The sequence below is a fragment of the Nannobrachium achirus genome, assembly GCF_963921795.1.
Source record: "Nannobrachium achirus genome assembly, chromosome: 1".
Classification (NCBI taxonomy): domain Eukaryota; kingdom Metazoa; phylum Chordata; class Actinopteri; order Myctophiformes; family Myctophidae; genus Nannobrachium; species Nannobrachium achirus.
This window is the reverse complement of record NC_137810.1, coordinates 34,304,543-34,329,021: the sequence shown is the minus strand read 5'-3', so window position 1 is coordinate 34,329,021 and position 24,479 is coordinate 34,304,543. Positions and strand designations below refer to the sequence as shown.

Here is a 24,479-nt window from a genome sequence, read left to right as displayed (position 1 = left end):
TATCAATATTAGAGATGCCTTATTGAATCACTCCCAAGACATGCCTTTCTCACTTCCCAAGAGAAGAGATTCAGACCTAAAGCTAATTTTACTATCTTGCACTTATTGTAAACAATGTTGAATGGGAGTCGTTTTTGTCATCATTTTATAATCTGTAATCTGTGTTTATGGCCATACATGGTTAATTTTGTCCATGTTGTTTATCAGTCTTGATGAGCTGATGGATGAGGTCCAACTCCAACCCAAGTCTAGAGGAAGAGGAAGAGGAAGGGGTACAGCTAAACCTCAAGCTGTGGTAAATAAGCCCAGTGTTTCTCAAACTTTCACATTTCAAGGTCTCCCCTTATCTCTGACAGTGTAAATGTCCATTTAGTTCATTTGGTTCCATTTGTACACGGTCATGAAACTGTACCTTTTCCTATGCAAACTCCTAATAAAGTCTTCAATCAATCAAGTCAGAGTTACAGACTTGTATGGGTCAATTTAGACCACCCCCTAAAGGAACCCACAGAGTCCCTGGAATCCACTTTGAGAACCACTGAATAAGCCAATCCTTCTCTTACTCATTTATACTCTAATGATGTAAATTTAGTTTTTAAATGTATTTTAAAAAGAAATGATAATACACTGTACACACAGCTGTTGTACCACCTTACTCAATCCTTATTTGGCTGCCGCCAGCCGGTACATTATCTACATGAGCAAATCTAGAGTGGTTGACCAAAAGAAGCACCTTCAATGTTAGCTTGATATAAAAAAAAAAAACAATGGTTTTGTAAAACCTCTTTTTCCTATTTAAATATCGTTGTGGCCTCTCAGATGAGTGCGAATAGTTTCTGTATTAGAGTTCAAAGGTCTGTGTAGTGAGATTTGGAGCTACAGCTAGACACCAACAGTATTTGAAATAAGCCTTGTCCACCTGCTTCCATGCCATATAGGTACATCAATGTTTTATCCAGCAACTATCCAGGTCAGCTCAGGTGTAGAATAAGTTACTAGTTCACTGGCATAACAAGCAAGTGTAGCCCCCATAGTTAGTATGGGGGCTAGTAGTTAGAACCAGCCCACAACAGCCCTGCCAATCGGGCTCATCCGTAGTAAAAAATAAAATATACAGTTTCGCTACTCACCAAAACAAAGACGGATTTAAGGAGTTGAAAGCCTACTTTCCTTAGTGGGAACCCTCAGATCCCCCCACCCCACGTCTAAAATACACTTTTTGGCCAGAGAAAAAAACCCTTTCACCGGAGGTTTTAGTTACTCCACACCGCCCTCTACAGATCTTGTCAATAGAAATGTCCATTGACCAGATTTTGCCTTCGTGGTGAGTAGCGAAACTGTATCTTTTATTTTAACCACAGACGAGTGGGCACACCGCCGCTAATGCGAGCACAAGGGCTCATTACAGTCATTAGTGACATAGCGTTAGGGCGAACCCTTGACTAGAACTATCCTTTATTATGCCCCGTGGGAGAACAATTACATGAATAAAATATTCGAGTTTAAAGCATTATGACTCCTTTTAACTCCCAATGGTTCCTTTCTGAAAAATAAGCGTATAGTAAAAAAGATTCACAGGTTCCAAGATTGTTGTTTTGAATGGTGAAAGATAGGGGCTGGAGACGCCTAGCCCCCAATGTTCTAGTTGTAGTGCAAGTAACATTGCTGTCTGTGATCATAGAATAAGTTTAACTATGCAAGTGTAAAACTAAAATCACACCCAGTGTGAAGTGAGCAGTGCTTTTTATGTGTTAATTTCATTAAGTGTGGGACGTACGTACGTACATACATACATACATACATACATACAGACAAACCAGATGTAGGAGCCGTTAGCACAGCTTAAAAAAGTGAATGACCTAACTCTTAAAATATGAAGGGAATCCCCTACTGGGCTGCCATCTGATATCTCTTTTCATCTCTCAAGCCACCTACAAGACGAGGAAGGGGCAAAGCTTCGTCTACAAGAAGGAGCAATGCTTCATCTAAAGAGAATGCATCTGTCAGCATGCCCACTGCTGTAGACGACTCGTCCAGCTTGCAACAGTCTATGTCCAGGCAGGGTTCCCCTGTCCGTGGGCGCAGAGAGACCCAGGAGAAACTGGGTATCACACCAGAGGACATGTTTGCAGCTGTTCTCTCTCCGAAGATTGCCATGGTGGTGAGTGAAGCATCATTAGAAGAAGGTGGTAGGAATTGTAATTTGTTGAGAGTTGAGCCAGGAAAATGTGTTTTAGGAGAATGAGCAGCCTTTGCATTTTTTGTTGAGGTGCAAATAGGAAGATGAAGGGCGATAGTGTTGTAGGGTATGACTAGGAATATTGGGACTATGGGTTCGGTTGTTGTTTGTCTAGTAAGAACAAATTCAAGTAAGAAAACATTGATGAATCCCGGATTTGTGCTTAAAATGTTGGTATTGTACAAATGGTTTCAGCACTGATTTGTGTGTACACGGTTTACATTTGTTTCTGAATCGGCACAATGAGAGGTTGAGGTTAATCGTAACAGACCAAAATAATGCCACCAATGAACAAACTGCAGACATCTCATTGGTTACATCTCTCTGTCAATCTTCAGACCATGGTGGACGAGTGGTTGGACAGCTACAAGCAGGACCGAGAGGAGGGGCTGCTAGTGCTCATCAACTTCATTGTCCAGTGCTGCGGTTGCCAAGGTCAGTTGGAGTCTGAGAGACTCCAACAGTTCTTCTAACGTGATCTCAGTATAAGCCTGGATTTGGATGCCACTATTGTATTGATCTGCTTGTGTGCTACTGCTGACTGCGAACAATGCACGGCAAAGTCTAGCTAGTTTCAGTTTCAGTTTATTTTTATTTATAGTGCAATCATCACCCCAAGGGGTCTCTGTGCACTTCATAACAATTCACAACAAGACATTAAAAACAGTCAGGCAAAAAACATCAAAAACAATGATACCGCAAAACATTAGCTAGACAAAAATAGACATTTTAAAGTTTCATTTTAACTTGTATCTATTCCAAAATCTATCAAAAGTCTTTATGCTTTGGAAAATGCTTGGCAGTACTGGCTCACTAAACAAGTATTCCATCGGTATGATCCTTTCAAATAAAGCAATTATGCAGCTGGGATAGTAATCATAAAAAACTTGCACAATTCACTTGGGTGGCTTCAGTGTAGACCGGATTCAGGAAGTCTTGGTGACATGCATGTGAAACGCAGTGAAAGCAGAATAGGGTAGAATGTAATGTATGCTGGCAACGAAGATCATACAGGAAAGAAAACGTTTATTTATTGCTTTTCTTACCATCGGTGTAATGTTGTTTTAAATTGGTGTATTCTAATCTGCTCAGGATCGGATAGAAATGATCTGCTATAATGGGCAGTAAAGCAGACCATTCCTATTCGATCCTGAGGTAAGTAAGGTTGTGTGTCCCGTGTTTTTGTCTAGGTGTTGTAAGCAGAAACATGTTAGACACCACAGACAACACCACTATCATCAGCAGGCTGACCAGAGACTTCAAGGAGGTACGAGTTTGAATCTCTTTTTATCTCTGTCAGGTTGCCATGCTGGGAGACATAGATTATATTTTCACCTGTTTGTGTTGGCCGCAAAATTGCACGCTCCAGGAACACAACTCCCCCCAAATGTTTTCAAATCGGCCTCATAATGGCACTATACCAGGTTTTACGTGTTGGCTAATAACCATAGGTCATACAATCACATTTCTCTTCACCTGGTTTCTTATGATTTAATTCACAACTTAACAGCTAAAACTGCATTTCCCCCACCTCTGTTCCCCAGGCCACACCGTCCTACCCTCTGTGCTCCATAGGAGCCAAGTGGAAGCGTTTCAACCAGAGCCTGTGTGAGTTCGTCAGGGTTCTGGTGCGCTCGTGTGAGAACGGCCCGCTGTATGATGATTACCTGTTCTCCGTTCTGCTGCCGTTGCTCACTAGCCTGTCTGACTCACAGGTCCGAGCCTTCAGACACACCAGCACACTGCTGGGTGAGTCGACCACGCACACACAAACGCATAGTCATCTGCCTTGTAATGGACGACTACCAGCTCCGCCCCCTCCAAAAGCTGCCTCCGCCACTATCACAGCGCGCCGCTATTGGCTTCATTCACTTCAATGGGAAATACGGCGGATTGTACACACATTTTACACATTAAATATTAATTCCGTTTTGGACCCAGAGCTTCGAAATCTCTTCCAATCCATCAACAAGGCCGGGATCTGCATTGGAAAAAATATTTAGACCTTTACACTTTTAAAACAATACGACATAGGAATATATAAGGTCGCAGCAGAGGAATAAGGAACATGTCCATGGTTGCTGGACCACAGTTTCAAACCAATTTAAATATGAATGGACTGTATTGGCCTAAACGACAATAACCCATGACTACAAACACCTTATTTGTTATGTTAAATAGCAACTGATATGTAATGTACGTCTGTGAATGTCTGAATGAACAGGGGTAGCGACGCGAAGTGTTGTATTTCAACTCTGCTTTCGACTGCAGGCTGTGGGTAGGGGCGTCACAAGGGGGGGAAAAGTGGGACTGACTTACCAGGGCCCACGGAAGCAGTTTATTCTGGTTGGTTGTTTGTGTAATGGAGAGTAATAGCCTCTAAACTAATCAGTGAAAAGTGAAAACGGCTCTGTATAGGTCCAGCAGACAGGCGATTTCCTCATTCTGCTGTTGCGTCCTTATATATTCCTTTGTCGTATTGTTTTAAAAGTTTAAAGGTCTATATATTTTTCCAGTGCATATCCAGGCCTTTGTTGACGGATTGGACGAGATTTCGAAGCTCTGGGTCCAAAACGGAATTAATATTTAATGTGTAAAATCCGCTGTATATCCATTCAAGTGAATGGTGCGGCTGTGATTCTCGTCGGAGGTCTCGGCGGAGAGGTGGGGGCGGAGCTCCCGGTAGTCATGAATTAGGAGTACTAGCCCTTACCCGTTCAAAGATATGAGCTCCGAAATGATGTGCAGTGTGTGGGTTATGGGATGTGCACTGTGCACACAGTATATGAGGGATGGAAAGTAACTTTAACTGGTGCTTGCATGCTAATATGTAGGAGCATCAATGAAAGAAATACCCGTTCCATTTAACGGCTACAGAGATACTGTGTACCGATCTGCATGATTTTTGGACAACATCTGTAACAGGGCCAGAATTCCCCCCCCCCCCCCGGCCGCCTGCACACACACACACACGTTCCCCCCCCCCCCCCCCCCCCCCGTGTGTGTGTGTGTGTGTGTGTGGGGGTTTGTGTGTGATTGTGCTAATGGCCTGAACAACAGCGCCCCTCCCTTAACATGTGTGGTCACAAAAGGTACTGTAGGTTAAATAGATATAGATACACCATAAAAATGCAAATATACAGCATACGATTTGTGAAAGTGACAAACGGGCTTCACAGTTATGTCAGGTGTGTTCATATGCTGATGGTGATGCGATTTCAGATCAATTGCTCCAGCCACCGAGGAGAAACGCTGAGACAGACAGACAGACAGACAGACAGACAGACAGACACTCACTCACTCACTCACTCAGACATTCGCAAAATTATAGTATAGATATTATCACTGTGTGTGTGTGTGTGTGTGTGTGTGTGTGTGTGTCTCAGCCATGAAGCTGATGACAGGGATAGTGGATGCATCGGTGAAGGTGTCCGCTCGACTGCAGACCACCCGTCGGCATTACGAAAATGAGTGCAACAAGCCAGTCCTGGACCAGGACTTCACCAGACTGGAAGAGCTACAGAACACTATCACTCAGGTGTCTGTCGCACGCGCGCACACACACACACACACACACACACACACACACACACACACACACACACACACACACACACACACACACACACACACACACACACACACACACACACACACACACACACACACACACACACACACACACACACACACACACACACACACACACACCTTTACTTACACATCTCATTATGTTTGTGTGTTGCAGTTGAGAGAGAACCGCGAGGAGCTGACGGCCATGATAAACAGCACTTTCAGTGGTGTGTTTGTCCACCGGTACCGGGACGTGGTGCCAGCCATCAGGGCCATCTGCGTCCAGGAACTGGGCACCTGGATGACAGACGACCCGGAGAACTTCCTCAACGACCAATACCTCAAATACCTGGGGTGGATCCTGCATGACACGGTGAACCCCACACAAACACTTGCATTATTTTATTTTTGGATTAGGAGTAGAATGATATGAAATTCCCCTGGCATCCAATTTGAACACATGCATTAACAGACACTTCACTAGTAAGAGACCACACCTCTAAAGTTTAACGATTTATTGCAACGTCATGAGATGAATGTGGAATGGGATGAGGAACCCAAGATAGGGCGAGACTCGGGGTGGGGGTGTAGTCTCAGAAGCTGACGGCCATCGTTTCTCTACTCGGGGAGCGGTCGGTCGTCTCTGCTCCATCACTGCCCACCTGGATGTGGATTACTAGAGAAATATGAGACAGAATGAATCGGAGCGAGAATCGAGGAAGAAGAGAGAACATCGAGGAAGAAGAGTGAGAATCGAGGAGAAAGGAGGGGGTTGGGGTGGAGGAGGATGAAACATTTTAAAGCAATGAATAGCTGAAATAGCGATCTAAAAACGCAGTACTCACAACCTAGCAGAACAAGAAAGCCAGTGGAGAGAACGCAGGTGTATTTTTATACCGAGGTGATTGCAACAAGGATTGGCTGTGGTGAGTGGAGGCAGGTGCAATGAATATGGTTGATTGTGAAAGGGGCGTGGCTAATGAGTGAGGAAAGGCGTGGTAGATAGGGAAAATATGGAGAGTGGCTGTGATAAGCAAAGGTTGGTCTCCACTCCTGAACTCCTGAACAAGTTCCAACATACATAAATAAAAACTAAACCAGGTCACCTGGTTCTGCCAGACCCGCAAGTATTGTTAACAAATTTAAGGGGAACTCTGACAGAGTTGGGGCGGAACATTTTCAACACTTAATAGCAAGAGCTTGTAGATCGGCTGTTTTCACTAGTATGGCACTGAACTAACACATGAACACACAGGATTGTATAGGCTGAGCAGCTGGAAATGTTTCTGAGCTTGTAGATGGGCTGAGGAATTTATAGTGTCAGCAGCTCGTCAGCCAACTCAACTCAGCTGGTCCTGTACAGGTGACGGCACTCAAGGCAATCAGCCGAGCAAGGGAAGGGAGGGGCAGATGAGCAGTCAGAGGCAAACACAGGCACACTGAGGAAAAGAGGGACCGACCGACCGACAGACCGACAAAGCCTTTTGTAGGCCGACCCCCTGGGTCTGGCAATAACTCAAAAATTAGACTGCTCACACTAAGTGTGTGTGTGTGTGTGTGTGTGTGTGTGTGTGTGTGTGTGTGTGTGTGTGTGTGTGTGTGGTTTGTCCCTCCAGGAAGGCTCAGTGCGTCTGCAGTGTGTGCGTGTGCTGCTGGGTTTGTACCAGGAGAAGAATTTCAGTGGACACATGGAGATGTTCACCAGCAGATTCAAAGTCAGCAATCCTCACTGGACAGGATCTTTTCTCTCTCTCTCTCTCACTCACTAGCACCCTAGATAGCACCCCTCCACACACTCACACACACACACACACACACACACACACACACACACACACACACACACACACACACACTACCATTCCTTTCTCCTCACCTGTCCTTTTCTCTTGACTTTTCTTTTTACCAAATACCTTTATCGAAGTATAAAATAGGGCTTAAGTGATTACAATATCCAAAATCTTGTCTCATATCTACAATATTGATATAATGTGAATATATGGTCTGGTTATTGTCCCAGCTTTGCTTCCTCTCATCCTTTTGTCCATCTGCTTTTGTGTGTGCGTCTGTGCGTGCGTGCGTGTGTCTGTGTGTGCGTGTGCGTGCCCCATTGTGGATACTGTGTGTCTGCGTGAGTATTTCTGCATGCATGCTGTATGTGCACTCTATGACCAAACGTCAGTGGATTTACACCCTTTCTAATTAGTCTGTCTAATGGTGTGCTTCCAAAGTTTTGCAGAAGGATATTTAATGTTGCAGAAGAATGACAATCCCCATGTGCGCCCCACACTTCCCCGTACCAAAATGGTTATTTGAGATTAGTGAGGAATCGTTTGGTCCATTAGGACTGCCTCACATTTGGGGATCTAATTGATTCCATAGGTGTTGGATAATGTTGTGGTCTGTTCCTCATTGATCTCAACAAACCATTTTCTGGGTGTGGGAGCTTTGGGAGCATACTGGGGATTGTCATTCTTAAAATAAGTGACTTTTGGTTCTATATAGTGCAGTGGTTCTCAAACAAATGGGTGTCCGCGGCCAAACACAATGTGTATTTGGCCGCAGACCTCCATTTGAAAAAGTAGCACCAGAAGACAAGAGTTAAAAATAGTTTTCGTGGCACAAAGTGACATGCTATGAGCTTGTAGATCTGCTATTTTTGAATAGCCAACGTATAAAAGGGGTTAAAATGATTGTGATGCTGTATTAACAAATTTAGCTGGGGATCCCCTGAAGGACTCCTGGCGGTCCCCGGACCCCACTTTGAGAACCACTTCTTTACATCCATGCATGTCTTTGTGGGCATACACACTTGTGTACAAATGTTCTCACATGTATGTATGTGTTTGTGTTAATGTGTGTATGTGCTCGCTTGTATGTCGTGTGTGCGTGTGTGTGTGTGTGTGTGTGTGTGTGTGTGTGTGTGTGTGTGTGTGTGTGCAGGAGAGAATTCTGTGCATGGCGCTAGACAAGGAGTTGGATGTGGCTGTTGAGGTCATGCAGCTGCTTTTGCTCATCTATCTGTGAGTCTGCAGAATGCAAGCATCAAGGGCTGTCGATACTGTCTCCGACCGGAAAGTTACGACTTTCCAACGTGCAGCTTTCCAAACTCTTTAATTCAGGCTAATGCTTTTCAGAAGTTGCGAGTGACGTTATTTTGTAGTTGAACCGGACATTACCGATGAAGAGTTCGGTGGTCGGAGACAGTATGGACAGCCCTTGACTCAGCGCTGGTGTAGGAACTCAAACTCCAGAAGTAAATGAAAGCGAACTGGAACAAACAATGGAAATCAATCTTGGATGAAATTGACAAAAACTCTTATCATGAACATTATCTTTTTAAAATAATAGAAATTAGAATTTTGCTCACGGAATATAACTCTTTTAATATTTTCGATTTAGCATTTATATATATATATATATATATATATATATATATATATATATATATATATATATAGGGTGCATCTCTCCATTCCGACATGTCTCCTTTCCGACAGACACTAACTCTATCTCTTACCCTAACCCTAACCTTAACCTCTATGGAAGTGTTCCCACTCCGACAATAAGAAGTCACTGTCGGAGTGGCGACATGTTGTTTGGTTGAAAAAATAAAACAAGACGGGAGAGCATCCTTATCGAGTGCGGACATTTCCTTTTTTATTCACGTGAGCGTTTTTGGATCCAGCACCATGTATAAAGCTGGGGATTTGCATATCATACTGCTCTTGTCTATGTGTGTTGTAGGCAGACAGAGGGAGGCCTGACAGACACAGAGTGTGTCCACTTGTATTCCATGGTCTTTGCCTCCAACAGAGGACTGGCCGCTGGTGCTGGTACTATCCTCTACAACATGTATGTATGCTAACATGACATCTGGTGCTGGTACTATCCTCTACAACATGTATGTATGCTAACATGACATCCCTCCCTTTTACAGTATAGAACAATAAGTCAATATTGTCAATATTTACAATGCTAATATGTATATGTGTCAGTAGTACAACACTATTCTAGTTTTAGGTCATTTGCAATATAATATATAATATACAATACAATATATAATACAAATTAAGTGTAAATCTGCAACATACCGGTACCATTCTTTGTAATTCTTTCTAGTTTTAAGTGTGTGTTTGTGTGTGTTTGTCAGATGGAAACGGCGGGTTGCTGGAGACGAAATTGACACCAAGGAATTTTATCACTTCCTGGTGACCTTCTTCCTGCAGTCTGAGGTAAGTCCTCTGTCCTTGTCTCTCTATCCATCTCTCTGTCATTATTGCTCTCTAGTTCTTTTGCTGGGTGAAATGGAGTCTTCTCACATGTATCACAAGCTACGTCATTCATATTCTAATTAACACCACAGTGCAAAGAAAATGAATTTCCCAAGTCTAAATACTAAATATTTAAAGAAAAGCAGCCCACCACCGCCCATCCCTCTTTCTTCTTCACTCATGTTTCTCGCTGCTAACATTCAACATAGTGGCCAGATAGCGAACAGGCAATTGGACATTACATTTTGATCTCTCTCTCTCCCTCCTTCCCTTCCAGTTCCATGAGCATGGATCTTACCTAGTGGACAGTCTGTGGGGCGTCCCAGAGCTGAGGGACTGGAACACCATGACCTCCCTGCTACTGCATGAGCCTGGTACTATATACACACACAGAAACATCCTCAGAGTGGGTTAGAAAAAGGCCTAGAAATATCCATCCTATCCCCCTTCCCTCTTCTCCTAATAGCTTTAAATGTACAGTTGGTCTGATTATCTGTCTGTGTGTGCCAGGTCTGCAGTATGAAGAGGAGGGTGCTCTGATAGATCTCATGATATGTGCTATCAGACAGGCTGCTGAGGCTAAACGCCCTGTTGGGAGAGAGCAGGCCAAGAAGGTGGAGTGACACGACACACACACACACACACACACACACACACACACACACACACACACACACACACACAATTTCTGTGTTCTCCTCAATGGCCTGTAGCATACGTTTTGTATCTTTTGCTCTACACCAGGGGTCTTCCACGTTTTCAGGCCAAGGACCCCTTACTTGAGCAGGGACCCCCACAACTTTTTCATAGATTCCATATAGTTTCCTCGTTTGACAGCAAAATCATCAGTGTATTTTGGATTCATCTCAATTTGTGTTTTCAAATATTTAACCACTTGAACCGTCAATACTTTATAAACTTGACCTTTCACTCTGTACTTACTACTGCTACTCTTTTTCCCCTCAGACCAAACCTCTTTGCCAAAAATAGACGATCTACAAGCCTCGCAGCACGAGGCGTTGTGAGCTTGTATATCTGCTATATTTGTCTAAAGATCTCAGAATATGGACGCTAGGGTTCAAGTGGTTAATATAAAAAAGGAGAAAAAATAGTTTCTATTACACAAAGATCTGGAGAACCCCCTGTAGTAACTCTGAGGACCCCCTGTTGAAGACCCTTGCTCTACACTGTACATCTGTTGTCATGTTACCATTGCATTGCTGTGTGTGTGATCAGGTCTTAAGCAAGAAGGATAAGCAAAGCCATGATCAAGACAGGAGGCGAATCACCAGCCATTTCATCCCAGTCCTGCCACAGCTACTGACCAAGGTACACAAGAGAGAGTGGAAGTATCTGGGTAGAGCGGGGCTGAAGTACCACCACAGTAGAGATGTTTTTGATTCCTCCATGGTACCCCAGTAAACAGAGTGTCAGCCCCCTCTCTTTCTGCATGAAGCCGATCTGCGAGCTCACAAGGCAATGCTTTGCGCTGCCTTGTGAGCTTTTAGATCAGCTATAACATTTGTTTTCTAATTTAAGGAATTTTCTTTTATTTCGTCATGAAATTACTGAAAAGATAATTGAATTTGTTTTTAAATTCACGAAAATCTTAATTAAGGGACCATGAAAATGGGTCCCGACCCAGTGTTTGGGAACCAGTGGGCTACACTAATCCTTTCCTTTACCTCTGTCCTCCAGTACTCTGCAGACGCTAAGAATGTGAGCCTCCTCCTGGAAGTCCCTCTCTACTTTGACCTGCAGACCTACAGCACCAATGGACAACTTGACAAGGTGAACAAACTGTTCACCCACAAAGTCAGGTTCCCTGGTGACGCAGTTTGGCTTAAAGGAGTAGTTCACCGGGGGCGCCCGCTGGCCTACTGGTCCAGGCACATACCATTTAGGCATTGCCACATAGGCATGGATGCCTGGCGTTGTCGCTGGTTTGATTCCCGATCCGGACTACCTTTGCCGCGTGTGCGTGTCACTCCCCATCTCTCCCCCATTTCCTGTCAGTCTACTGTCCTATCAATAAAGGCATAAAAGCCCCAAAAACAAATCTTAAAAAAAGGAGTAGTTCACCCAAAAACTGACTTATTTTCCATCAATTACACACCCCATGAAGCCTTGCATTCATGGAGATCTATTTGGTTTTGTCGCATTCCTGGGCCAATAATTAGTTGACATCAGTCAATAGGAGGCTCACAGAATACTCTTATTTAGAGTCTCCTACCGTCTCCTAAATTATCGGCTTAGTTATGCGACAAAAACGAAGCGATTCCTCCATGGGTAGTGTAATTGATAGAAAATTAGTAATTGTTTGGGTGACTTGACAGTTCCTCTATCCTGTCTCTTTCTCTCTATATATACCGGTACTGTATATATCTTCCATCTGTCTCTGTGTACAGTACCTGGATCTTCTGCTGGAGCAGATGTGTGACATTGTGATGAAACACACTGATGCCAGTGTGCTGGAGGCGTGCGCATGTCTGTTCAGATCCCTGTGCTCAGAGCAATACTCTTTCTGTGCTCGCTCCAAGACGGCCATCAGCCGTCTGCTGGACAGCCTGGCAGACCGCCTCAACCCCTTACTCAGCATCGTGCTGGAGGTACCGTACACACACACACACACACACACACACACACACACACACACACACACACACACACACACACACACATCACATGCTACTTTACATAATAAAATAGCAAAGTAAAGAAAATGCCTCAGTAGTTGGACAGTAACATGTTTAGAGCTTCAAACGTGTATTAAAAGGTTTTTACTGAAAACTACTTGCCTTCCATCACCATGACTGACACCAAACACCAAATCTTTAAGACTTGCACTACATAATGGTGAAATATTACATTTGATGGTTACTTGAAAGCAACCCCAACTGGCACTTAGGATCTGTTCTCCTTGCTGGCCTCTAGTGGAAGTTCATGCACATGATAGCGACCACAACATCTCACATCTCACGTAGTTTAACTCCATCCGAATAAAAGTGAGTGTTCGAGGCTCACCCATCTGACCACTTAACACAGTGACACAGTGTTTTGCCAATTAGTTGGGGACCCACTTTCAATATCCTCATACTGTAGCCCACTGTCGCTGTCTTAGACCTTGCACATAGTCATGAAATTTGTGAAGCGTGAAAGTGACTGTGTTTTAGGGGACTGCTAATGAAGATGACCAGTATGCTGCTGCCGCGGCTTTGACCAAGATTGCTGCTCTCAGCAGGTAAATAAAAGCAGTAAGTGTGTGTGCATGTTTGCATCCAAGTATGTCACAAGGTGTGTGTTACAATTGTGTGTGTGTGTGTGTGTGTGTGTGTGTGTGTGTCATGTTCCAGATCATTTAATATAATCGAGGGACAGCACTTGGAGCCCTGCCTTCAGCTGCTGAACAAGGGTGTGAAGTCCGGAGACATGAACAAGCAGGTGTCTGCCTGACTGTTTTCACTCATACTTCATTACAGTCATACACATAGTGGGACGTTGACCTCAGCCACCATTCACATTCTAGTCAATTTTGAGTGGTTGGTCCATATTCTGAGGCAAACATTAATAGACGATCTTCAAGCACACGTTTGGCCATTTTAGATGGGGGGGTGCTCAGAGTAGAGAACCAACTCAGGTCCAGTTTACTAAGTATAGAGGGTTTAAGTGGTTACATTTAAACTGAAAACAAATCGCTATCAGTTTAGAACTAATTAACCTAAAATTGAAATAATTTACAATTACAATTATGCATAGCTTCTACACACAGCCAAGCCAGATGAAACGGCACAGTATTTGGCAAGTTGTTTGGATTTGTCCTTTGTCTCTCTCACACACACACACACACACACACACACACACACACACACACACACACACACACACACACACACACACACACACACACACAAACACAAACACACACAAACACACTGTGTGACACCTGACTTCCTCCATATGATTCCAGCTGATGGTTGCAGCTCTGCACCTTGCTGCCTCCCACCTGTACTGGGCCAGGGTGCCAGCCTCTCCTGCCGTGGTAATCAACACACACAAACACACACACACACACACACACACACACACACACACACACACACACACACACACACACACACACGCACGCACGCACACACTAATAACTAAGTAATAAATAAACTAATAACCTTAAAATTACTCAATACAGAATGATTATTCAGAAGCCAAATCTTTTCACAGTGGAAAATAAAATGCCATCGTCTGCTGCAGTTGCTGCTACTTGCACCGTTTTTGCCTAAGTAGGGACTCCAGGTTGGCCAAAGTATGGACTCCAGTGGTTAAGCTGTGTTAATCAGTCACAACAATTGCCCAACTCCTCCTCTTTTCCAGATGGAGCCAATGCAACTGAAGAAGGCGGTGAAGTCTTTCTACAGAGTGTCTGAGAAATGCCTGTCCTCCAACCAGGCAGAGATCAGAGACAAGGTCAGACCTTCACTGTAGAATCAAATCTTGATTACTTTTGGGCAGTTAAAATGTTGGATGGGTCGTAGTAAAGGACACTTTAGAGACATAGCCCAAACTGGGGGGGGGGGGGGCTTGCCGGTATATCTCCAGATGTGCCACATACAGTACTTGCATCGTTCCTGGTCTCTTTTCTATTCTATCTATGAAGTAAAAACTGCGACAACAAAAAAAGACATAACCAAAATTATTGTGTGTGTGTGTGTGTGTGTGTGTGTGTGTGCGTGCGTGTGTGTGTGTGCACCGTCCTCCAGGCCTTTGAAATGCTGTGTGACATGCTGGTACTGTACAGCGGGTATGTGGTTCGTTCCAAGGCAGACCCCAACATGCCAAGCTGTTCTTGCCCTCAAACCCTCCGATGTGAGATGTCTGGCTTCCTCATCGACTTCATCTTCACCGACCCCCAAGACGACGAGCATGCTGGTGCGCCCACGTGTAAAACAGGGCCTGTCTATGACCGTTTACGGCTTTGTTCTTTTTTTCTCTTATATTTTTGTTGTACTGTATACTTTTGTTGCCAGATTTGAACATGTGATTTCCTTTTAACTTGATAGTCTACGGCAATGTATGTAAAGTATAAGTAATTCATTAACGCTCTACTTCATATTTTTCTGGGAGACACAATGGCGCTTATGACATATCGAACAAGTGAATCGCAAAGGCCCCAATAGATGGATTACGTCCTCTTCGTGCTAGACATGGAAGCACATCATAGCTATGAATAGAAATGTCCATTCTATATATTATATTTATTTATATATATTCAAACCTTATCGATTCCTCATACCTCATCTGTTGCTTTGATCATCTCTCTCCTTCGCCTCCATCTTTTCCTCCTTCAGGTGACTATTTGAGGGCATACGCTCCGTGGCTATTCCTGTTGCCAGGGCATACGCCAGTGCATAATGCCTATCAGATACGCTACTTTGAAAGGTTCACGAGGGCATATGCTCCTTCTAAAAAAAATCTTCACAGCATACAGCGTATATCCAAGTACTAGTAAGACGCCTCAGGGCGACAAGCGACCTCGCCCTTTAGTAGCACACAGCACTGGGCTACACGGTTCATCACCAATATTGGCCAATATTGACCAGTGTTGACTCGGACTCCTACAGGTTTCTCTCTGTCAGGAAAACTGCAGCCCAATCAGCAGTTCTCTGGTGATTAACCCTCGGTCTTCCTATCCTCCCCTACCCAGATGAGGAGGAGGAATTGAAGCTAGCCGCTATCCAACGGAAACGCAACCAGCTGGCTGGCTACTGCAAACTGATCCTCTTCGGAGTGCTGGACCTCAAGGCTGCAACAGATGTCTTCAAGTATTATGACAAGGTGGAGAAAATGCCAAAAAGCAACTCGTATGTTCTGTGCTACATGAGTCCTCTTCCGTATGCAATGTAATTATTGACCTTTTAAATTGGAAACCAGCTTTCTCAATACTGGTGATGTGATCAGTGGGAAATAAACAGATGAGATCAAGGCAAAAAAAAGTGAGATAATTAAGGAATGAAGGAAGCTGTGATTTAGGGCGGATTCACACTGAGGTCCGATTGATTCGAACTGTTCCCGAAAACAGTTGCCTGGTCCCTGCTGACCAGCATTCGCATTGGCAAAAATTCTTCTAAGCCTGGACTCCTAACAGAAGTGTCACCACTTCCTTGTTTATGGAATGATAGCTTCACATTGCAGCGCACCGTTCTCGAGGACGCATCATGCGGTCTCCAGACTACCTTCGGAGGTGGTCTCGGGTACGGTGTTTCGGGTAACAGTATGCAGCCTTCAACCTATCAAAACATCTGTCATGTAGTCTCGAGTACGCACCCGAGACCACAGTGTGAATCCGCCCTAAAGAGGAGGGGAGTGAGAACAAATATTTCTGCTCTGAATTTGAGATTAATTGGAATCAACAGATCTTTTGTATCGAGAATTATCCAAGATAAGACTAATAAATGTTTGATATAATGAGCAACCCAACAAAATAAACGCCGGTCAAGAAACTAGTATTACAAGTGTGCCTGGTAAAATAAAGCCAAGATTGTGTCTACAGCATTTAGTTGATTGCCCTACATGGCCAAGATGACAGAGGAAGGTGAATGGGAAATGAATAATGACAAACCTCCTTTCCTACATTCCTTCTCCACTATAGTTCTACAATGACTTTGGTGACATCATCAAACTGTTTCTAAACAAGAGCAAGTCCATCGATCCAGTCCAGAGTGCCATGACTTTGTGTCTCTGCCTGCAGCAGGTGAGTGTGTGTTTATTTATTATTGATGTGCGTAACTGGTTTGAATAGTACATTTGTATTTCACCAATGGACACATACCGCAAATAATGCTTGTAAGAGATTAGTGTTTTTTGTTTAGAGATGGTGATTCTTAACCTCACTAATCCTGGCTTCCCAGTTTTAGGTATGTCAGTATTTATGGAAAGTTCCAAAACAAATTTAACTGATGCGTTGTCAGCTTGTAGATCGTCTATTTTCAAATAACCGACTTATAAAATAGTGCCTAAGTGGTTGACATTAGTGGTTAACATGAGCTTGTAGATCTGCTATTTTTGAAAAATCACGAACATTAGCGCAAATCTTAGACTATATATATTTTTTGTCCCTGGAACAAAGTCTTAATGCATGGAATTCTGTGGGTCCTTGACATGAAAAGGTTTTAGCACCACTGAAATAGCAACATACATTTTCAGAAAACTGGTAGGGATGTGCCGAAAGCAAAATTCTTGGCCGAAACCGAATACCGAATACTGGAAACATTTCGCCGAAAACCGAATACCGAATAGCCGAATAATATATAGGCTCTATATACTTAAAAAAAAAGGGGGAAATAATGCTGTCTTGGCTCTGCCTCTGCTGTAGAGCTACATGATTATGGCAAAACGTATAATCACTATGGCTCCATGATATTAGGAGGTGGGGCGGGGTGGAATGAAGCCTGGAGAGAGCGCACCGTTTCTGTGTGTACGTCTCCATTCAACAGGCTACACTACAGAGGCAGCGTGTCTGTGCCTCCGTGCGGCCACTGTGGAGCTGCGGCTGCTGCTCTATGCTTCTCTGCATCGCGTTTCACTGATTCTTGGATTTTGCTGTTTGTGTCTTCTAATTCAATATTCGGTTATATTTCTTCGGCGTTAAAAACTATTCAGCCGAAAACCGAAAATGCATTTTTAGCGATTTTCGGCCGAAAATTCTCGCCGCCGAATATTCGGCCTCATCTCTAGTATTTAGAAGACATTTGTAGACTCTGCCTCAGGTCTTAATGGGTTAAAACAATGATAACAAGCACTAGGGTTGTTAAATGTAAAAAATGTGTGCGTGTGCGCGCGCATTCGTTCCAGATGTTCAATTCCATGGAACCTACGGAGAACGCTGGGAGGGAGTTTGAAGAGATCACAGACTTGGCCAAGAAGTTTGCCATGAGCCTGGGTGTCAACCTACCTCGCATCCAGGAGCCACTGCAGGCCCTGCACACGTTAGTCCCTCCTCCTCTGTCCTTGTTCTGCATTTAGCTGATGATGTTCTCCACAGAGACTCAAACACACCCTAGCACAAGTGGTTCTCAACCTGCACATGATTTCTTATTCTTTTTTAGGGAGTCCCCAGATGATAGTGAATAGAAATGTCTTTTAAGACCGTTTCAATACCTGAAAAAAGAAAAAGACCATTACTGCATCAAAAGTAAATAACAATCTAAACTATAAAACCTGGTCAAACATTGGCCAAATTGTTAAATAATATAAGAAAGAGGCAATTTTTTTGCAAATATTTGCGAGGCGTTTTGAGCTTGTAGATCTGCTATTTTCACAATAATTATCTGTGGAACCGAGTCAAGCAAAATGTAATGCCTACAATTCCAAGTGCTTATCAGGGGGTTGGGAGGTCCCCAGTTCAAATCTGGTTATTTTGGGGAGTCACAGCCTGAAAAGATTGAGAACCACTGCCCTAGTACACTTTCAAACAAACGTTCAACAAGTAGCAAATCTACACGCTCACAACACGCATCAATGTGACACATTGTGAGTTTGTAGATCGGTTATTTGACGTGAAGAGGTTTGTTGTAGAGGTAAAAAGAGGGCCTAGTATAGAAGAATCAATGTTGTTGTCACATCACAGGTATACAGGTGTTATGAAATGGGTGACATTTGTTTTTGTGCAAGCTCAATCTGTAATGTTTTTATACAGATAAAATATGCATATGCAAATAATACAGACTGCAGTTACTGATCATTTGAACCATGTCACACAGACCCTAATTAAGTGACAAAACACACACATGCACAGAGTCCGGACTGGTCTCTTCGTTCAATTAACTCTCTTATTCTTCTCTCTCTCTGGCCTGTACCTTATGTCGACGCTCCAGCATAGAACCAAGCTCTGAAAGATGTTTCCCCAGGTTGACGCATCCACTTGATGCCTTCAGTGTGGCTGCAGCCATTGTTAACGCACGTGTGACGCTTGTAATGTCAGGGCCTTAAGTGGTTAACAATGTAGCAGCAGGTCTTTCCACCTGGAAAAACTAAGAACTGATTGATGGCACCAAATACAGTGAAAACTAAAACGACCAATGTCCGATCTGCCCCACATTTTTTTTGTTTAACTAAATTATTTGGCACAAATGCTTTCATGCATCATCTTACAATAGCCTTCAAAAATGTTTTTGAATATATTTAGTGTAATAAAATGTAATTAGTTGAACAAAATTAATAGCATGGCCTATTTCTAACAAAAAACACCATCAATTTTTATTTTGTGTTTGTGTGTGTGTGTGTGTGTGTGTGTGTGTGTGTGTGTGTGTGTGTGTGTGTGTGTGTGTGTGTGTGTGTGTGTGCGTGTGCGTGTGTGTGCGCGCGCGTGTGTGCATGTGCTTTAGGGAGGGTATACGCTTTGCATTCCATGACATACAGGAGGTGGAAGGAGGGCTCCAGCCCATAAAGCTGCTGTTTCTGGAGATCCTCAGTGAATTCAGCTTTAAAGTTCTCCACCAGAACCGAACCCATGTGTGAGGAGACACACACACAACACGCACACTCATCAAAGGAAGCTAAGGACACACATTATACACTCATTATCACTTGCATTACCATGTGTGGCTGTGCCCCATGTTTTCAGTCACTTTTATTATAAAAATGAATACACCTTTACATGCTCAGTGAATAACATCCAAGGTTCTTTCCTTTTTGACAAATCCAGAAGTCACTGAATTTGGAAGTCTGTTGTCCCAAGCTTTAATAGTTTAGAAAAAGGTTATACACAAGTTGCCATCGACTATATGTAGTCCTGGAGGAAAGCAATTTCGTTCCACTGTGTACTTGCATATTGACAGGATGACAACCAAAGCTCCACTCTGTAAAAATTCCCAATTCTACATAGAAACGTGCATCATTTTCTTCATTCCAATTGTTGCAAAGTACTACGGTAATTACTTTTAACAAGGATGGAAATGACATTTCTAAACCAAGAGTCTTTTGTTTGTTTTTTTCACTTGCCTTATTATGCTAACAGAGTTGCCGCCCTTAAGGCCAAGTGCTCCAGGCCTGCCCTCCGCTGGCCATCTGTCAGAAAGTACCATCGCTCCTTGAGCAGCTCCACAACGAGCCCTACCAAGCCCAAACGCAGGAGGGCCGCCAGCCCAGGTGAGAAGGAGGCGCATGATTTGTCTTAACCCATTTAGGCCTGAACACATTATGACGCAATATTTTATGCTTTAAATATAAAAGAATAGCAGATATACCGAGTGCCGCGCTGCGAGCTTGTAGATCTGCTATTTTTGAAAAATCTTGAAAATTAGAATTTTGACCCGATTCTATAAGTGTCTTTTGAATCCTTCTAAGATTTTTGGAAAAAACCTATGTTTCTATGCCAGCAATCTGGCCAGCCATCGTCAAAGAAAAGGTCCTTTTCACTTAACTGGAGCTCAGTTAGTCTGTTCTTGAGAGACTACTATGTCAGTGGTTCTCAAACCTTTTCATGTGAAGGACCCCCAAAATGATATTTATTTGGCCACGGACCCCCATTTCAAAATATCTAGTTCCAGGGACCACCCAGAAGCAAAATTTGAGTTACAAACGTTCGCTTTGAAAATACATATATTCAAATATTTGCACACATTTTCACGACTTTTTCAAAAATAGCAGATTTACAAGCTCGCAGCGCGGCACTCGGTGCCGCGCTGTGAGCTTGTATATCTGCTATTTTTCACTGGTTAAAGCATTCAATAATTCTGTTCTTAAGGGATCACATACATGTATAAGTCATTGTATTGTCATTTTATCCCCAAGAACCCAGTACTCCAAGGGCTGCTTCTGGGTCAGAGAGCAGTATCCCATTCCCGAGCGTCGTGGAAATGCCAAACTTTACTTCCACTTTGCTCAATGGGGCAGAGGATGGGGCTTCCAGTAGTAGCTCATTGCCGAGCAGCCTGGGAAGTCCACCTTTCAGCTCCACCGTTCTCCAACCACAGCCAACAAATCTCTTAGGCTTGGACGGACACAGCTCCGAACCCGAGTCTGAAGAAGAGTTCGTTGAGGGGTATGTTTTGTTTTTTAATAGTGTAGTGCAGGGGCCCACACACACACCCGCAGGCACTAAAATGCTACGATATCAATAAAATGAAGGTAGTTCTGTACTCACATTTGCTAGAAGTGTAGCAAAATATTGGATTTGCAATCCTAGCCCAGAACCACCACAGTTTCTTGATCCAACTCTCGATTTTATTTGTGGCGTTTTTCGCTATCATGGCAGCTGTTGGTAACTGGTTACTGCGGTAACGTGAGCCGCAGTAACAGGCCATCTGTCTTTGAGTATTATCTCCCTGCTTGTTAACGTTACATTGTCGCAATCTCAAATCTCAAAACTCTGTGAGGGTTCAGATGGAACCAAATGGACCCGTTGCCCTTATACATGTTTTTATTTTGTGCCATCCACTCATATTGAACATAATTAAGTAAATTGTTTATGAACTCGGCTTTGTGTGCCTCAGCTTCTGCAAGGGCTTGTGTGTTATCTTGCGTTGCTGCTTGTTCTGTCAGTGTTGGAGGTGGAATTTGTGTGTGTATGAGGAGAGGACTGAGGAGAAGTAGCCGTCCTCTTCACGTTGGTCATGACAAATGGCCTGTTAATAAGTACATAATTAAATTAAAACGAATCATGTATCCTAGAGTGGATTTCATATACAATCCATGAAATCAAGTATTTTCTGATGTCGTTTTTCTTTTCTTTTTTAGATTGCAAAATTATATTATTATTATGTGTTTTCATGTTGTTTTTTTAGGTCCCAGATGCGCAGTGCAAATACCCAAAGACTACCTGAATCTCTCTCCAAGGAGGTCACAATGTAAGAGGGGGCATTAGCAACTTGTTAGTCTTTGAATGTCATGTTGTTGGTGAACGGCTTAAGTTGTGTTCAAAGCTACTACCACTAAAATGTCTTACGCCTGTGTTATAAATTATCTTGTCAGTTTTAAATTCTCTAAATGTAATTCCAAAATGTTTTATATTATTTCCAAATATAAGATCTGTCATTTTGGAGATTCTTCATATATAAATCATGGTTTCTGGAAACATACTCTGCATCACTGCACTCGGGTGGTCAGCAAACAATCGATGCCAGATTTGTGTTTTGCTTTCCAGGCTGTCTCTGATTGAGGAAGATGAAGATCTGGAAGAAGAGGAACCTATGATTGAGGATTTTGACGATTTGGAAGAAGAGCAACCTACAATTGAAGACATCGATAACAACTCTGACAGTGGACCAGGGGTGAGATGCCGTGGGCTGGGTTGTGAGCCCAGACTTATCAAGCTGCACGCACACGCACGCCCCACATGCACGCACACACACGCGCGCATGTGCACGCACGTCGTCAAGTTGTGTGACGCCGCGGTCAACACTACACTTCAATCCCCTACCTGGCTGTTTGCATAACAATACTCTCCTCATTTACACTTGTATATACGGCCAGCAGCACGTTCGCCTTGCATTCTTTGCAGACTTTTAGCTCCTTTCGGAACCTCTCCCTCCGCTATGCAGCTCAGAGATGAGGTTTCTCAGTCCTCACTCTTGTCATCCACAATCGGTCCGTTGCGTGGAAGCTCCGCCGTTCGCGAACACTTGTTACCTTTTTGTGAACATTTTATCCAAAAAGTAAAGGTCCTATACTGGTCTCTCATCTGTTTACTTCTCAAGCGTGGAAGAAAAACGAAGCAGCGTGTTGAAATAAAGAGTTTAAATCGCTCACGCGCACGTGACGTCATGAATTTAGACGGCCACCACTTCAAAAATCCATATCACATATCACTGCAGTGGACATACACTGGTAATGCATGGCTGTGTGTAAATATGTACTTGTTGCGACCGAAGGTCGCAGTTTAGAATGAGAAACGGCACATCATGGCCGCGGACCCCCATCTGAAAGGATTTTTGTGCAAGGGACCTCCAGAAGCACAGGTTTAAATGTTCACTTTTATGTTCAGAGTGTGCATCAAGTTTCAATGCAAGATGAGCTTCTTGCCACTTTCTACTGCATCGGGACACAAGGTGTAGCTTCAAGAAAACCTCAACTTTGCTGCTAGTGCACCAAGGTCCAACCAATCATAGCCACCTCTCCAATTTCTCCACCCAACAGGGAATGTATATTTTCACCCTGTTATTAACACTAGTTATTAACACTACAGTATATATTGACATGGCGGATGATATATACGTATGTAATCTTTCCATTTCAGGGTCTGAAGGACATTGTCATTTGACATGGGGGGGTCCATGGCCTAATGAAAGTCCATATGACAATCCTTGATATGGAAAAAGTATAAAACCCCCCACTTTATGTACAACTAATTAATTGTTCCTCTTTGGTTTGCAGTCCACTCGTCAAACCTCCACCAGGTCCAGCTTCCTTGAGGACCTGTTCTAGTGAGGGTCCTGAAGAACTACAGACGGGGCCTGGAACTACTTTAGGAGCCCCTGAGAGACTCGAAGAAAATGTTCACAATGTTGATATCAGATATATATCCAGTCTCTACTAATGTTTGTTGAAATATGTTTGAGTGTGCATTAGGGACCTCTTGTTAAATAGTGACCAGCTCTAAGTTGCGTTTGTTAGACTCATCTATAAATTTAGTTATGTCATGGAAGGAGGTCTAAAGGTTTTATGCCTTCTTGATTTGTGTTGAGGCCTTAATGTTTTGCAGTGTCTTCCAAATGTTCATAATGGAGGCTTTCCTGAGAATTTATTTTCCTAATTTTGTATTTCCTGTGTTGTTCCTATGTCTTACTTTTGATGAAAAATGTGTTGTTTCTGTTTATGTGCTAGCACTGCACTCTGGTCCTAAAAACACAACGTTAAAAATAAAGAGGGTGACACTCAGAAATAAAAGTTTTTAATATTTTTCTTTTTTGCTAACCAACCTTCATGTTACGGACACGTAAAAGGTCTTCTGGGGGCTGGTGCTGACATACAGTAATATGCACTTATCACAAACTTCTTGTTTTTTTAAAATTGTTTAAACATGTTGGGTAACATTTATTTTCTGTTTCGTTTATTTCTGTAGTTTTAATCATTATCTATTTTATATTAAGAATAGGAATATATAAAGTCAGACAACATAGAATTGAGTTTACTAGCCCTGATACATGACAGATGACCGTCTTGGAAACATGGCCTAACACAGTTCGGTTTACATACAACATAAACAGTGTTGGCAAAGTAACCAAGTACATTTACTTAAATACAATTTTGAGGTATTTGTACTTTACTTGAGTATTTGTACTTTACTTCAGTATTTCCAATACTTTTACTTCTACTCCACTACATCTCGGATCCAAATATTGTACTTTTACTCCACTACAATTATTTGAAATCTTTAGTTAGGCTACTTCTTAGATTTTGAT

The 24,479-nt window shown here is 43.0% G+C and overlaps 1 protein-coding gene across 1 annotated transcript; it reads left to right on the top strand.

The window, feature by feature from the left end:
- Positions 1-2,008: 2,008 nt before the first annotated feature.
- Positions 2,009-23,502, top strand: LOC308287308 (cohesin subunit SA-2-like; the record flags this gene model as incomplete). Its single annotated transcript, XM_080728430.1, has 27 exons — positions 2,009-2,161; positions 2,578-2,674; positions 3,430-3,506; positions 3,784-3,988; positions 5,626-5,777; positions 5,988-6,185; positions 7,429-7,527; positions 8,756-8,835; positions 9,560-9,667; positions 9,966-10,047; positions 10,364-10,460; positions 10,597-10,700; positions 11,323-11,415; positions 11,785-11,901; positions 12,495-12,695; positions 13,260-13,327; positions 13,440-13,527; positions 14,054-14,125; positions 14,455-14,547; positions 14,901-15,009; positions 15,785-15,915; positions 16,730-16,831; positions 17,932-18,065; positions 20,096-20,226; positions 20,872-21,121; positions 22,223-22,349; positions 23,452-23,502. The coding sequence occupies 27 exons, from the start codon at positions 2,009-2,011 to the stop codon at positions 23,500-23,502; spliced, it is 3,219 nt and encodes a 1,072-aa protein (XP_080584556.1).
- Positions 23,503-24,479: the final 977 nt, after the last annotated feature.